This window comes from Micromesistius poutassou, assembly GCF_964030765.1.
Source record: "Micromesistius poutassou genome assembly, chromosome: 1".
Lineage (NCBI taxonomy): Eukaryota > Metazoa > Chordata > Actinopteri > Gadiformes > Gadidae > Micromesistius > Micromesistius poutassou.
In genome coordinates, this window is record NC_140271.1 from 10,162,452 (window position 1) to 10,175,804 (window position 13,353).

Consider the following 13,353-nt stretch of genomic DNA (forward strand, 5'->3'; position numbering starts at 1 on the left):
AAGCTTTAGTCTCCAATGTCTTTTTTCGTATCCAATATCAGATCAAACATCGTATGGACAAAACTGTTGGACATTATAACAACACAAAAATGAACAATGACTCACTTGTGGGGCTCATGTAACGGTATATGTCCTGGGACTCGGCTGGGCTGCGTTGCTGGTCCACCAGTCCACCATGTGTTCCCAGCTACTGGACTGATGAGGAGAAGAGTCCACGCTGGAGCAGGGACTCTGGAAGTGCTCCAGAATCCACGGATGCTGCATGGCCTCAGCATGCGCTTTGCCGGCTCGTGTGTTAACATCGCCAGATCAACAAGAACAGGCTTTAACATATCTGTAACACGCTGAATGTGGAAGACATTATTTCCTTACATGTGCACTGAATGATTTGCCGCCGATGGTCACGACCTGACCCTGGTTCTAATGCTACAACCTCCAGGACTACTTTATATCCCCTCGTAACAACTTAACATAGCACGTGTTGGAATAAATACATAAGTGAGGACTTGGGGACCGTATAAAACGTCACACTTGGGTCAGAGTGGAGGTACACTTACGCGACACAGCGCTGGATGAAGTCAAGAAAGAGTTGGTCCTCGTCTCCAGGGCCATAGACAGACACCACCTGGTCATGCGTCTGCTGTCTCCTTCGACCTGCATTAACGTCACACAACAACATCACACAACAACAACAACTGAAGTACACAGCAAACCAAGAGGCCAAGGACATTTTGTCATGACACTGGGAGGACAACTGGAGGATGGTTTAGTTTCTACTCACCAGAGATCAAGTCCTGAAGCGGGGTCTCCTTCAGCATACCCTTTAGAGGAACACCCAGCAGCTTCAACAGAACGCGCACACAAGACAAGGTTCATCATTCAAATGAACAGTAGCTTTGGAAAGAAACAGCTACCTTTAAAGATGGGTGTTTTTTGGTCAAGGTAAAAGGCCACACACTCACTGCTTCGATGTTCCAGAAGGCTTGACCCAAAGGCAGCCACCTTTATGACCTCTGAGTCATCTTCTGATACGAGGATGTTCTCCTAAACAGAAAATATACATTGAATCCCAAAGACGTGCATTAAGTGTATATTCAAAACAAAACGTGTCAACATGGAGGACTTAGATTATGATGAGGCTCCTACTGGTTTCAGGTCACAGTGGATGATGCCGGCCCTTCCGAGGAACTGGAGAGACTGCACAAGAGAGATGGCATGGCTCCTCAACTGAGAGGTGCCCAGCACTCTGAACTCTCTCTCGTTCATCACCTCATCCAGGTTCTTTCTGGAAATATTACACATTAAAAGTATTCATAAAGCGTTGTCCTAGGTATTTCACTCTTTCACCTAATGCCTTTGTCAAGCACAATTGAAGCAACATTTGTATTGTTATTGGCACTGATATTATCAATTACAAACAACTTGTTTGTCTTTGTCTGTTTGTCTTTTTTCGTATCTAATATGAGATCAAACATTGTATGGACAAAACTGTTGGTCATTATAACAACACAAAAATGAACAACGACTCACTTGGGGGGCTCATGTAACGACGCATGTCGCCGTGATGGAGGGACCGGCTTTATTCAGCGCCCCCTCCCTCCTCCTGCCTCCTGCCTCCTCCTCCATGGCCTCGACCGGTCACGGCCCTGCCCCGGAGGTGGACGGGGCTGCATCGCTGGCAGAGTCCACCATGTGCTCCAAGTTATTGGACTGGTGAGGAGAAGTGGCCGCACTGGAGCTGGGACTCTGGAAGTGCTCCAGAATCCACGGATGCTGCATGGCCTCATCCGGGGTCATGCGCTTCTCCGGCTCGTATCTTAACACCGCCAGGTCAACAAGAACAGGGATCAACATATCTGCGACCCGCTGAATGTAGAAGACATTGTTTCCTTATATATGCGCTAAATAATTTCCCGCCAATTGTCACGACCTGACCCTGGTTCTAGTGCTGCAACCTCCAAGACTACTTTGTATCCCATCATAACAACTTAACATAGCACAGGTTGGAATAAATATATAAGCGAGGACTCGGGGGACCGTATCAAACGTCACACTTGGGTCAGATTGGAGGTGCACCTACTCGAGACAGCTCCGGATGAAGTCCAGAAAGACTTCGTCCTCCGTGTCCAGGGCCGTAGACAGACTCTGCCTGGTCATGTCTCTGCTGTTGCTTGGACCTGCATTAACGTCGCACAACAACATCACACAACAACAACAACAACTGAAGTACACAACAACCAAGAGACCAAGGACATTGTGTCGTGTCACTGGGAGTACAACTTGCGGGTGGTTTAGTTTCTACTCACCAGAGAGCTCGTCCCGAAGCGTGGTCGTCTCCAGCCAATCCAATGGAGGAACACCCAGCAGCTTCAACAGAACACGCACACCGACCCATTAGAATAACAGTCGGGCGTTGAAATATTATTGCCAACCTAACTAGGTATTCATTACCTTCGCCATTTCCAGCACTAGCGCTTTCTCATGGTGCACATCAAATAGGATCTGGCCTGTCTTGAGCTCAGCTAAGATGCAGCCCAGACTCCACATGTCAATGGCCTTGCTGTAGGCCCTCTTCAGAATAGCTTCTGGGGACTTGTAGGTCAGTGTCTGGGCAAAAGGATCGGCTGTGGAGAAGTACAAGGTGATCATTGAAATGAACATTAGCTTCAGAAAGAAACAGCTACCTTTAAAGATTGATGTTTTTCGGTCAAGGTAAAAGGCCAAACACTCACTGTTGCAATGCTCCAGGTCAGCCACCTTTATGACCTCTGAGTCATCTTCTGATACCAGGATGTTCTCCTAAACAGAAAATAGATATTGATTCCAAAAGCCATGTGCATAAAGTGTATATTCTAACTAAATGTGTCAACATGGAGGACTTAGATTATGATTAGGCTCCTACCGGTTTCAGGTCGCAGTGGATGATGCCTGTCCTACCAAGGAACTGGAGAGACTGCACAAGAGAGATGGCATGGCTCCTCAATTGAGAGGTGCCCAGCCCTCTGAACCCTCTCTCCTTCATCCCCTCATACAGGTTCTTTCTGGAAAGATTAAACATTAAGAGGATTCATAAAGCTTTGTCCTAGGTCTTTCTCTCTTTCACCTAATGCCTTTGTCAAGCAGAGATATTTGAAGCAACATTTGTATTGTTATTGCCACTGATATTATCAATTACAAACACCTTGTTTGTTGTTGGTGTCTTATTTCTATATGAGTGGGCATGATATGAAGCTTTTGTGTTGCAAACCCACCCCTTGAGGTCAAAGGTGATGCACACATGTTCACGGAAGTGGAAGTGCTCCTTCATGTGGATGACGTTGGCCATGCCAGGCACATCGTTCTTTTGGAGAAGCTCCAGAATTTCCACATCTGCAAACCTATTGATTGGTTGGTTTGAGGTTCATGGATAGTAATTGTTTAGGATCATATGGATTGGCATATTGATGACAGAATGTGATTTGAATGGTAAAATGTGAAATGTACGTTTAATGTAAAGATTGCACTCTATCATTGAGCTTGATCCATGATAAAATACCTTGGGTTTTTTGCAATGACCTTCATGGCTACCAGCTGCTTGGTTTTGTGGTCTCTGCACTTGAGGACTCGACTCAAGCTGCCCTGACCCATCAGCTCCAGGACCTCATAGCGGTAGGCGATGTGGTCTTTGACAACCTGCATTTAAAAAACCCATTCATGACATGAGAGAACCAACGGTGAATAAATATAAATACATCTCGCTGGACCCAACAAAGCCCATTCTTCAACTCTGAAAGGGTTTGTGGTAGGATCCCTCAGGAGGACACGTGTGGGTATTTACCATCTTGTAGTGTCCCTGGCGGTCATCATAACCATGGCGGAGGGTGCATTTCTGCCGGATCTTCTCTGCAGCTATGCCAAGGTACCACACTTCCTTGTACTCTTTGATTTCCCTCCGCTCAAATGGTGTCAGGTGTTTTCTGAAGATTGACAAGGCATCTGTGTGCAGGGAAAGAAACGAGACACAGGGAGCATGTTGAGGCCTTGTTGCTCAGCAAGAAGTGATGTGTGTATCCTGTTCTTCATGAAGCACTGGAGTTTGAAATGCTATGCTTTCAAACACAGTGGTTTAAATGGTGCTGTAGGTAGGATTCAAGAGTTCAAAAGAGAGAGAACAAGATGGATTTCCCAAACCAATCAGGGTAGAGACGACCTGATTGATCAGATATGAGCCGGCAGACATTTGCAATCTAAATGATCACCTACAGGGACAGGAAACCGATCACAAATCTCACAAAGCGTTACACTCACTAATGGCTGACGGATGGGCCATTTCTCACAACTAGCATTCAAATAATCACAGCAACATTACCTACATTACATGAAATGGGAAACCCTTAGCCAAGGCTGTCAACAGATGAAGATTTCCACCACTAGTGTGTTTACCTAACAACAAACTGCTCACCATCTTGGGCAAAGACTGTCATCCACTCCACAGCACGATCACAAAGCAAAAGAGCATGATCAGCTCAAGACTACGCATAATGCCATGTACAACTGATAGACTGAGGAAATCATTTGTCCCAAGGGCCATACAACTGTACATTGTGTCATTGAAGGGAGGAAGAGGAGGGATAGACTTCTCTGCGTAGTCTGTCTCCCTTTCCACCACTTCCAGTTCCACTACCTCCCGTTAACAGTGTACTGACTGTCCACTGTTTACTGGAACTGCTTACTACTGCTTACTTTTTATTGTCTATATTTAATGCTGGCTTTTTTTACATTATCCAAGAGCACCTTAGCATATATTTTATTTGTCCATATTATCCATATGGATATTTAATTTGATTTTATCATCTAGTTTATGTTGTATGCTATGGATGACGTATTCAAGCTACTGTGACTTTGAATTTCCCCTGGGGATTAATAAAGTATACATCTATCTATCTATCTATCTATCTACCTGCTGCGGGCAATCGTTGGCCATCACACCACCGGTACTTCTCCTTCTGCATTCTCTGCAGCTTTTGGTCCAAGATAGAAATCACACACACACACACACACACACACACACACAACGTGAACACTGAACATCCTCTTCGTAACATTGAGAAGATGAGAGAGCAATTGGGACTTAAGGAGCAGATCACTGACCAGTTCAGCAGCAGGGCGGGGGTCTTTCTGGGGGGTCGTGTCAAAGTCTGGAAGGACGGTCGTCTTCCCCTTCTGAAGAGGAGCCTTTTTCACCGCCTCAGACTTTAAGACCAGCGGGGGCAGAGGGTCCATCCTTTTCATTGGCTCCTGAGGGAGGAAAGACGCAATGGTGTCAAGCCTGTGTCATTTTGTTCAAAGCCCCAAAGCATCATTTACCTAAGGCACATTTTAAGGTGCATCTAGTATTTAGTGTCATAAAGGCATAAATCAAATAGCTGACTTAGGAAGATTATGGAATGTAAAAGAGCACTCTGATTGGCTTATGCTGTAGCCAATAAGGCACAGTGAATCAGCAGCGTTAGGAGGGTAGAGTTAGGTTAGATATCACAATTTGGCCAAAATATGACTTAGGCAATGATGCTATTAGGCTAACCATTTGTAATGATGTAAGTAATGTGGACATGTAGGACCCTAGTGGACTAGTTCAGCAGGAATACTGACCAGGACACCATCACGGAGGAGGGGTCTCTGCTGGGTCTTGATGATGTCTGGAAGGACGGGGGTCTTCCCCTTCTGAAGAGGAGCCTTGTTCACCGCCGCAGACTTCAAGACCAGTGGGGGCAGAGGGTCCTTCCATTTGATTGTCTCCTGAGGGTGAAAAGACGCAATGGTTATGATCTCAGTGGACGTTACTGAGCGCTTTGCATTGAAGTCATTTGAATTAGAATTAAAACACTTTTTGGTGTTTTGCAAATCAGTGTTTCATGGTGGTGTTCTACATGTCCTTTTCATTCCATTATACAGGAACGCACAGATAGACATATTTATCACCAACATGAGCTGTATGCACTATACACATACCGTATAGTGGGGAGTCTCATTTAAAATGATGTAAGTAATGTGGACATGTAGGACCCTAGTGGACTAGTTCAGCAGGAATACTGACCAGGACACCATCACGGAGGAGGGGTCTCTGCTGGGTCTTGATGATGTCTGGAAGGACGGGGGTCTTCCCCTTCTGAAGAGGAGCCTTGTTCACCGTCGCAGACTTCAAGACCAGTGGGGGCAGAGGCTCCTTCCTTTTGATTGGCTCCTGAGGGTGAAAAGACGCAATGGTTATGATCTCAGTGGACGTTACTGAGCGCTTTGCATTGAAGTCATTTGAATTAGAATTAAAACAGTTTTTGGTGTTTTGCAAATCAGTGTTTCATGGTGGTGTTCTACATGTCCTTTTCATTCCATTATACAGGAACGCACAGATAGACATATTTATCACCAACATGAGCTGTATGCACTATACACATACCGTATAGTGGGGAGTCTCATTTGAAATGATGTAAGTAATGTGGACATGTAGGACCCTAGTGGACTAGTTCAGAAGGAATACTGACCAGGACACCATCACGGAGGAGGGGTCTCTGCTGGGTCTTGATGATGTCTGGAAGGACGGGGGTCTTCCCCTTCTGAAGAGGAGCCTTGTTCACCGTCGCAGACTTCAAGACCAGTGGGGGCAGAGGCTCCTTCCTTTTGATTGGCTCCTGAGGGTGAAAAGACGCAATGGTTATGATCTCAGTGGACGTTACTGAGCGCTTTGCATTGAAGTCATTTGAATTTGAATTAAAACACTTTTTGGTGTTTTGCAAATCAGTGTTTCATGGTGGTGTTCTACATGTCCTTTTCATTCCATTATACAGGAACGCACAGATAGACATATTTATCACCAACATGAGCTGTATGCACTATACACATACCGTATAGTGGGGAGTCTCATTTGAAATGATGTAAGTAATGTGGACATATACGTAGGACACTTGCAGACTAGTTCACCAGGAACACTGACCAGTTCACCATCACGGAGGAGGGGTCTCTGCTGGGTATTGGTGAGCGCTGGAAGGACGGGGGTCTTCCTCTTCTCAAGAGGAGACTTGTTCACCGTCGCAGACTGTAAGACCAGCGGGGGCAGAGGGTCCTTCCAGTGGACCCTTTTTTTGATTTTTGGCTCCTGAGGGTGGAAAGACGCAATGGTTATGATCTCAGTGGACGTTACTGAGCGATTCGCATTGAAGTCTTTTGAATTAGAATTACAACACTTTTTTGTGTTTAGCAAATCAGGGTTTCATGTGGCTACATGTCCTTTTCATCCCATTATACAGGAACGCACAGGTAGACATATTGGCCAACACCATGAGCTGTGATTCATAACATATACCATGTCCATGTGCACTATACACATAGCGTATAGTGGGGAGTCTCATTTGAAATGATGTAAGTAATTTATTTGGACATGTAGGCCACTAGCGGACTAGTTCAGCAGGAATACTGACCAGGACACCATCATGGAGGACGGGTCTCTGCTGGGTCTTAAGGATGCCTGGAAGGACGCGGGTCTGCCCCTTCTGAAGAGGAGCCTTGTTCACCACCGCAGACTTTAAGACCAGCGGGGGCAGAGGGTCCGTCCATTCGATTGGCACCTGATTCCTGAGGGAGGAAACACACAATGGTTATGATCTCAGTGGACGTTACTGAGCGCTTTGCATTGAAGTCTTTTGAATTAGAATTAAAACACTTTTTTGTGTTTTGCAAGTCAGGGTTTCATGTCCTTCAGGTTTCTTCAGGTTTCTACATGTCCTTTTCATCCCTCTATACAGGAACGCACAGGTAGACATATTGGCCAACACCATGAGCTGTGATTCATAACATATACCATGTCTCTGTGTATGCACTATACACATAGCTTATAGCGGGGAGTCTCATTTGAAATGATGTAAGTAATGTGGACATGTAGGACACTAGCGGACTAGTTCACCAGGAACACTGACCAGGTCACCGTCACGGCGGAGGGGGTCTGGGTGAGCGCTGGAAGCAGGATCCTTTTCTGAGCAGGAGGCTTGGACTTGGGCGCACGCTTGGGGAGGCGGGCATCCATGTTCCTAAGCTCCTGATACAATACAAGGAGAGGGAGGTTGTGTTAGATATTTGATATTTAGAATCATTTAAGATTGATATTTTTAATGCGTTTATAAGGGGACGTGAAGTTGACGTCACACCGTGTTGGGGTCGCTGTCTCTGATGGTCTGAGGGTTCTGTCTCAGACTATGGCGCCCGGCGTGACGCAACTTCACGTTGCTTATTTTTGTGGTTATTATTATGAATAATAATATTGTTACTATTATGATTATTCCTATTATTATTATTTTATTATTATTTATTCACATTTGACGTGAGACAGAGCACAACTATTTGCACCCGAAACCTCGACTTTAACGATCTATTAAACAGGTGCGTAAGGTTGTATAGGGCTGTCTTTATATCTTAAATAATCGCTGGCTAATTCAGTGACTCTGCATTAACATTTTAACTTACAATACGCGATTCTCAAGTGCAATGAGATGTCAGAGAACTAGCCAGTGGGTCAAAACTAATGTCTAAATGTCTAAATGTCTATCGTTTTCAGTCATCCTGTGGAAAAAAAAAAGCTTTATACGGGAACTATCTTATCAAATAAAATTAAAGGGTTGGCTTTCTCTTTCTTAACAATTCACCTCTCGGCCTGCGAGGATTTACCGCCTAGGGCCGTGATTTAACCAGGGGACGTTTCCCCAGCGCTTAACTTTTTGTGGTGTTCAGTGTCACGGATTGGATGGATTGATGACTAAAGTTGAATCAACATAGGCCTAACGTAGCACTAATAGGCTAAAATAGTTAATAGTAATAATTAGGTCAATTAAGTTATTAATTCATATTTTGGTGAAGACTTTGGTGAGCGATTAAATGTGAGGGGGGAAAGAAATCCGATTGGGCCGACTCGAGGGCCGCACTATGGGACGCCTTCATATCACGGAGAAACGATGCATCAGATCAAATATTAAACCAACACGACAGACAGGGCCTATAACTCAAAATTAATCCTATTTACCTGACAATAATCTGCCAGAAAAAAAATCGAACTTTTCTCAAAAGAGTGGCGGAAAGTCACGGAAACCTACCTTTGTTTCCTACTGGATCAAACCGTCAACTGGACCGTTCGTTCCTTGCAGAAACAATACTGAGACTAAAGACACTTATTTATAATCAGAAGGAAATCGTCGAAATCGTCGAGCAATATCTCTTCAGATCAGAAGCGTCTTCAATATGAGTGACAGTTGTCATGACAAATGCAAACATTAAAGATTCTGAAAAATAACCTTACGCAGCTCATTGTGACGTCATGAGAGAGATGACCTCTCGACCGTGGCCCTGTGTTGTGTGTGTGTGTGTGTGTGTGTGTGTGTGTGTGTGTGTGTGTGTGTGTGTGTGTGTGTGTGTGTGTGTGTGTGTGTGTGCGTGCATGTGTATATATACATTATATATATATTGTCGTGACTCGTGAGATCCCCATATTTACTGTAGACTATTTGGTGGCATGAAATACAATATGAACAAATGTCTTGCCAAGGTTTTGGGCTTGTAACCGACAACGCCACATTTGAATGTAGGGCTGCACTATTAAATATTAAAGGATTATAAAATAAGACATGTCACAAATAAAACAAAAGAAGGGAGTAATAAAAGAGAGCAATCTCTTCACTATGCTTGTAGGCAGACATCTTCCATCTGATAGCTGCCATAAGCTATGGGCCTCAGCACCAGGCGTGCGCTCGGCCAATTCCTTCTTTGGAAAAGCCTTTAGGCGTAATGCAACACCACTGCCACGGCCCATTGTAGGCACAGTATGTTCAGTATGTACATTCACATTCAAAGGATGTACAGTATGGACATTTAGTGCCAGTATTAGACAAACAAAAGAGATTTATTGATTTATTGTCGTCGATTCGCCACCATCTCTGCATCCTCAGCAGCTCCGTCTGACAACAACCCAGTGTCAGGCAAGCTGGGGGTCGATTCCACGGCCTCCACCCACCAGTCACCCGTCTCAGTACCACCAGAGGTACCGAGACGGCAGGAGATATCCTGCTCCATTTGAAGCATGATATTCTCCACACATGTCCAAGTGTGTGTCCATTTGGTTACGGAAGTGGAAGTGCTCCTTCACGTGGACGACGTTGGCCACGTCATCGTTCTTCTTGATCAGCTCCAGAATTTCCACCTCTGCCTTCGCCTCTGCAAACCTGTTGATTGGTTGGTTTGAGGTTCAAGGATAGTAATTGTTTAGCATTATATGGATTGGCATATTGATTGCAGACTGTGATTTGAATGGTTAAATATGAAATGTTAGTTTAATGTAACGATTGAACACTGTCATTGAGCTTGATCCGTGATAAGATAGTTACCTTTGGCTGTTCGCAATGACCTTCATGGCTACCAGCTGCTTGGTTTTGTGGTCTCTGCATTTGAGGACTCGACCGAAGCTTCCCTGACCCATCAGCTCCAGGACCTCATAGGCGATGTGATCTTTGATTACCTGCATTTAAAAGCCCCATTAATTACATAGAGAACCAACTGTGAATAAATATAAATACATCTCACTGAACCCAACAAAGCCCATTCCTCTACTCTGAAAGGGTTTGTGGTCCCTAAGGAGAACACGTGTTAGTATTTACCATCGTGTTGTGTCCCTTGATGTCATCATAACCATGGTAGAGGGTGCAATTCTGCTGGACCTTCTCTAACGCTATGCCATGCCACACCTCAATGTACTGTTTGATTCCCCTCTGCTCAAACAGTGTCAGGTGTTTTTTGTAGGCCGTCAAGGCATCTGTGTGCAGGGAAAGAAACGAGACACAGGGAGCATGTTGAGGCCTTGTTGCTCAGCAGGAAGTGATGGCCTGATGAAAGGGACAGGCATCCGTCCCTTCGTGAAGGAAAGGGTTTAGAAGGTGATGTGGTCTTTTTAAGTTTTAACTTGTCTCAAGGTTGATGATGAGATGGTAATGGTAAACTAGGGTTGGTCTGAAAATGTCAGTACCAACATTGGAGTCTAAACATATGTTTTACCACATCCGTGGACTGCAAAGCTTTAGTCTCCAATGTCTTTTTTCGTATCCAATATCAGACCAAACATCGTACGGACAAAACTGTTGGACATAACAACACAAAAATGAACAATGACTCACTTGTGGGGCTCATGTAACGGTATATGTCCTGGGACTCGGCTGGGCTGCGTTGCTGGTCCACCAGTCCACCATGTGTTCCCAGCTACTGGACTGGTGAGGAGAAGAGTCCACGCTGGAGCAGGGACTCTGGAAGTGCTCCAGAATCCACGGATGCTGCATGGCCTCAGCATGCGCTTTGCCGGCTCGTGTGTTAACATCGCCAGATCAACAAGAACAGGCTTGGAAGACATTATTTCCTTACATGTGCACTAAATGATTTGCCGCCAATGGTCACGACCTGACCCTGGTTCTAGTGCTACAACCTCCAGGACTACTTTATATCCCCTCATAACAACTTAACATAGCACCTGTTGGAATAAATACATAAGCGAGGACTTGGGGACCGTATAAAACGTCACACTTGGGTCAGAGTGGAGGTGCACTTACGTGACACAGCGCTGGATGAAGTCAAGAAAGAGTTGGTCCTCGTCTCCAGGGCCATAGACAGACACCACCTGGTCATGCGTCTGCTGTCTCCTTCGACCTGCATTAAAGTCACACAACAACATCACACAACAACAACAACTGAAGTACACAGCAAACCAAGAGGCCAAGGACATTTTGTCGTGACACTGGGAGGACAACTGGAGGATGGTTTAGTTTATACTCACCAGAGATCAAGTCCTGAAGCGGGGTCTCCTTCAGCATACCCTTTGGGGGAACACCCAGCAGCTTCAACAGAACACGCACACAAGACAAGGTTCATCATTCAAATGAACAGTAGCTTTGGGAAGAAACAGCTACAGCTAAGAAACTTTAAAGATGGGTGTTTTTCGGTCAAGGTAAAAGGCCACACACTCACTGCTTCGATGTTCCAGAAGGCTTGACCCAAAGTCAGCCACCTTTATGACCTCTGAGTCATCTTCTGATACGAGGATGTTCTCCTAAACAGAAAATATACATTGAATCCCAAAGACGTGCATTAAGTGTATATTCAAAACAAAACGTGTCAATATGGAGGACTTCGATTATGATGAGGCTCCTACTGGTTTCAGGTCACAGTGGATGATGCCGGCCCTTCCGAGGAACTGGAGAGACTGCACAAGAGAGATGGCATGGCTCCTCAACTGAGAGGTGCCCAGCACTCTGAACTCTCTCTCGTTCATCACCTCATCCAGGTTCTTTCTGGAAATATTACACATTAAAAGTATTCATAAAGCGTTGTCCTAGGTATTTCACTCTTTCACCTAATGCCTTTGTCAAGCACAATTGAAGCAACAATTGTATTGTTATTGACACTGTTATTATCAATTACAAACAACTTGTTTGTCTTTGTCTGTTTGTCTTTTTTCGTATCTAATAGGAGATCAAACATTGTATGGACAAAACTGTTGGTCATTATAACAACACAAAAATGAACAACGACTCACTTGGGGGGCTCATGTAATGACGCATGTCGCCGTGATGGAGGGACCGGCTTTATTCAGCGCCCCCTCCCTCCTCCTGCCTCCTCCTCCATGGCCCCGTCCGGTCACGGCCCTGCCCCGGAGGTGGACGGGGCTGCATCGCTGGCAGAGTCCACCATGTGCTCCAAGTTATTGGACTGGTGAGGAGAAGTGGCCGCACTGGAGCTGGGACTCTGGAAGTGCTCCAGAATCCACAGATGCTGCATGGCCTCATCCGGGGTCATGCGCTTCTCCGGCTCGTATCTTAACACCACCAGGTCAACAAGAACAGGGATCAACATATCTGCGACCCGCTGAATGTAGAAGACATTGTTTCCTTATATATGCGCTAAATAACTTCCCGCCAATTGTCACGACCTGACCCTGGTTCTAGTGCTGCAACCTCCAAGACTACTTTGTATCCCATCATAACAACTTAACATAGCACAGGTTTGAATAAATACATAAGCGAGGACTCAAGGGACCGTATCAAACGTCACACTTGGGTCAGAGTGGAGGTGCACCTACTCGAGACAGCTCTGGATGAAGTCCAGAAAGACTTCGTCCTCCGTGTCCAGGGCCCTAGACAGACTCAGCCTGGTCATGTCTCTGCTGTTGCTTGGACCTGCATTAACGTCGCACAACAACATCACACAACAACAACAACTGAAGTACACAACAACCAAGAGACCAAGGACATTGTGTCGTGTCAGTGGGAGTACAACTTGCGGGTGGTTTAGTTTCTA

At 45.3% G+C, this 13,353-nt stretch overlaps 4 protein-coding genes and 1 long non-coding RNA gene across 6 annotated transcripts in view; all 5 read right to left on the reverse strand.

Annotated features, from left to right (window-relative positions):
* LOC311383117 (splicing factor, arginine/serine-rich 19-like) overlaps positions 1 to 74 on the reverse strand; it is a gene marked incomplete at its 5' end in the record, with an annotated part of 2,049 nt that extends 1,975 nt beyond the window's left edge. Inside the window, one exon of the mRNA XM_084488560.1 lies at positions 60 to 74. Coding sequence (XP_084344686.1) covers positions 60 to 74 — 15 coding nt within the window. The remainder of the gene's footprint in view (positions 1 to 59) is intronic.
* A 43-nt stretch (positions 75 to 117) lies between these two features.
* On the reverse strand, positions 118 to 1,043 carry LOC311335120. Its single transcript, XR_014632861.1, has 3 exons — positions 963 to 1,043; positions 782 to 842; positions 118 to 654 (listed from the first exon to the last, which is right to left on the reverse strand). It is a non-coding gene; the product is annotated as an uncharacterized lncRNA (long non-coding RNA).
* A 105-nt stretch (positions 1,044 to 1,148) lies between these two features.
* LOC311345385 (dual specificity tyrosine-phosphorylation-regulated kinase 4-like) lies at positions 1,149 to 5,224 on the reverse strand. 2 transcript variants are annotated; one of them, XM_084469777.1, is made up of 12 exons: positions 5,131 to 5,224; positions 4,940 to 5,000; positions 3,818 to 3,975; positions 3,536 to 3,672; positions 3,252 to 3,377; positions 2,903 to 3,041; positions 2,733 to 2,799; positions 2,452 to 2,624; positions 2,307 to 2,367; positions 2,081 to 2,177; positions 1,531 to 1,816; positions 1,149 to 1,285 (listed from the first exon to the last, which is right to left on the reverse strand). In XM_084469777.1, exons 2-11 carry the CDS (start codon positions 4,989 to 4,991, stop codon positions 1,639 to 1,641), a joined length of 1,188 nt encoding a protein of 395 aa, XP_084325903.1. In that variant the 5' UTR covers positions 4,992 to 5,000; positions 5,131 to 5,224; the 3' UTR covers positions 1,149 to 1,285; positions 1,531 to 1,638. The 2 variants fall into 2 exon arrangements, with proteins under 2 accessions (XP_084325903.1, XP_084325904.1); XM_084469778.1 differs by lacking the exon at positions 4,940 to 5,000 and having other exon boundaries at positions 5,131 to 5,221.
* Positions 5,225 to 5,601: 377 nt separating this feature from the next.
* LOC311387417 (uncharacterized protein) lies at positions 5,602 to 9,243 on the reverse strand (the record flags this gene model as incomplete). The annotated part of the gene is made up of 7 exons (XM_084488733.1): positions 9,117 to 9,243; positions 7,950 to 8,068; positions 7,455 to 7,608; positions 6,971 to 7,132; positions 6,522 to 6,668; positions 6,077 to 6,223; positions 5,602 to 5,778 (listed from the first exon to the last, which is right to left on the reverse strand). The coding sequence occupies exons 2-7, from the start codon at positions 8,054 to 8,056 to the stop codon at positions 5,602 to 5,604; spliced, it is 894 nt and encodes a 297-aa protein (XP_084344859.1). The 5' UTR covers positions 8,057 to 8,068; positions 9,117 to 9,243.
* A 799-nt stretch (positions 9,244 to 10,042) lies between these two features.
* Positions 10,043 to 11,322, reverse strand: LOC311387583 (dual specificity tyrosine-phosphorylation-regulated kinase 4-like; the record flags this gene model as incomplete). The annotated part of the gene is made up of 4 exons (XM_084488734.1): positions 11,184 to 11,322; positions 10,671 to 10,825; positions 10,401 to 10,531; positions 10,043 to 10,238 (listed from the first exon to the last, which is right to left on the reverse strand). Exons 1-4 carry the CDS (start codon positions 11,194 to 11,196, stop codon positions 10,043 to 10,045), a joined length of 495 nt encoding a protein of 164 aa, XP_084344860.1. The 5' UTR covers positions 11,197 to 11,322.
* Positions 11,323 to 13,353: the final 2,031 nt, after the last annotated feature.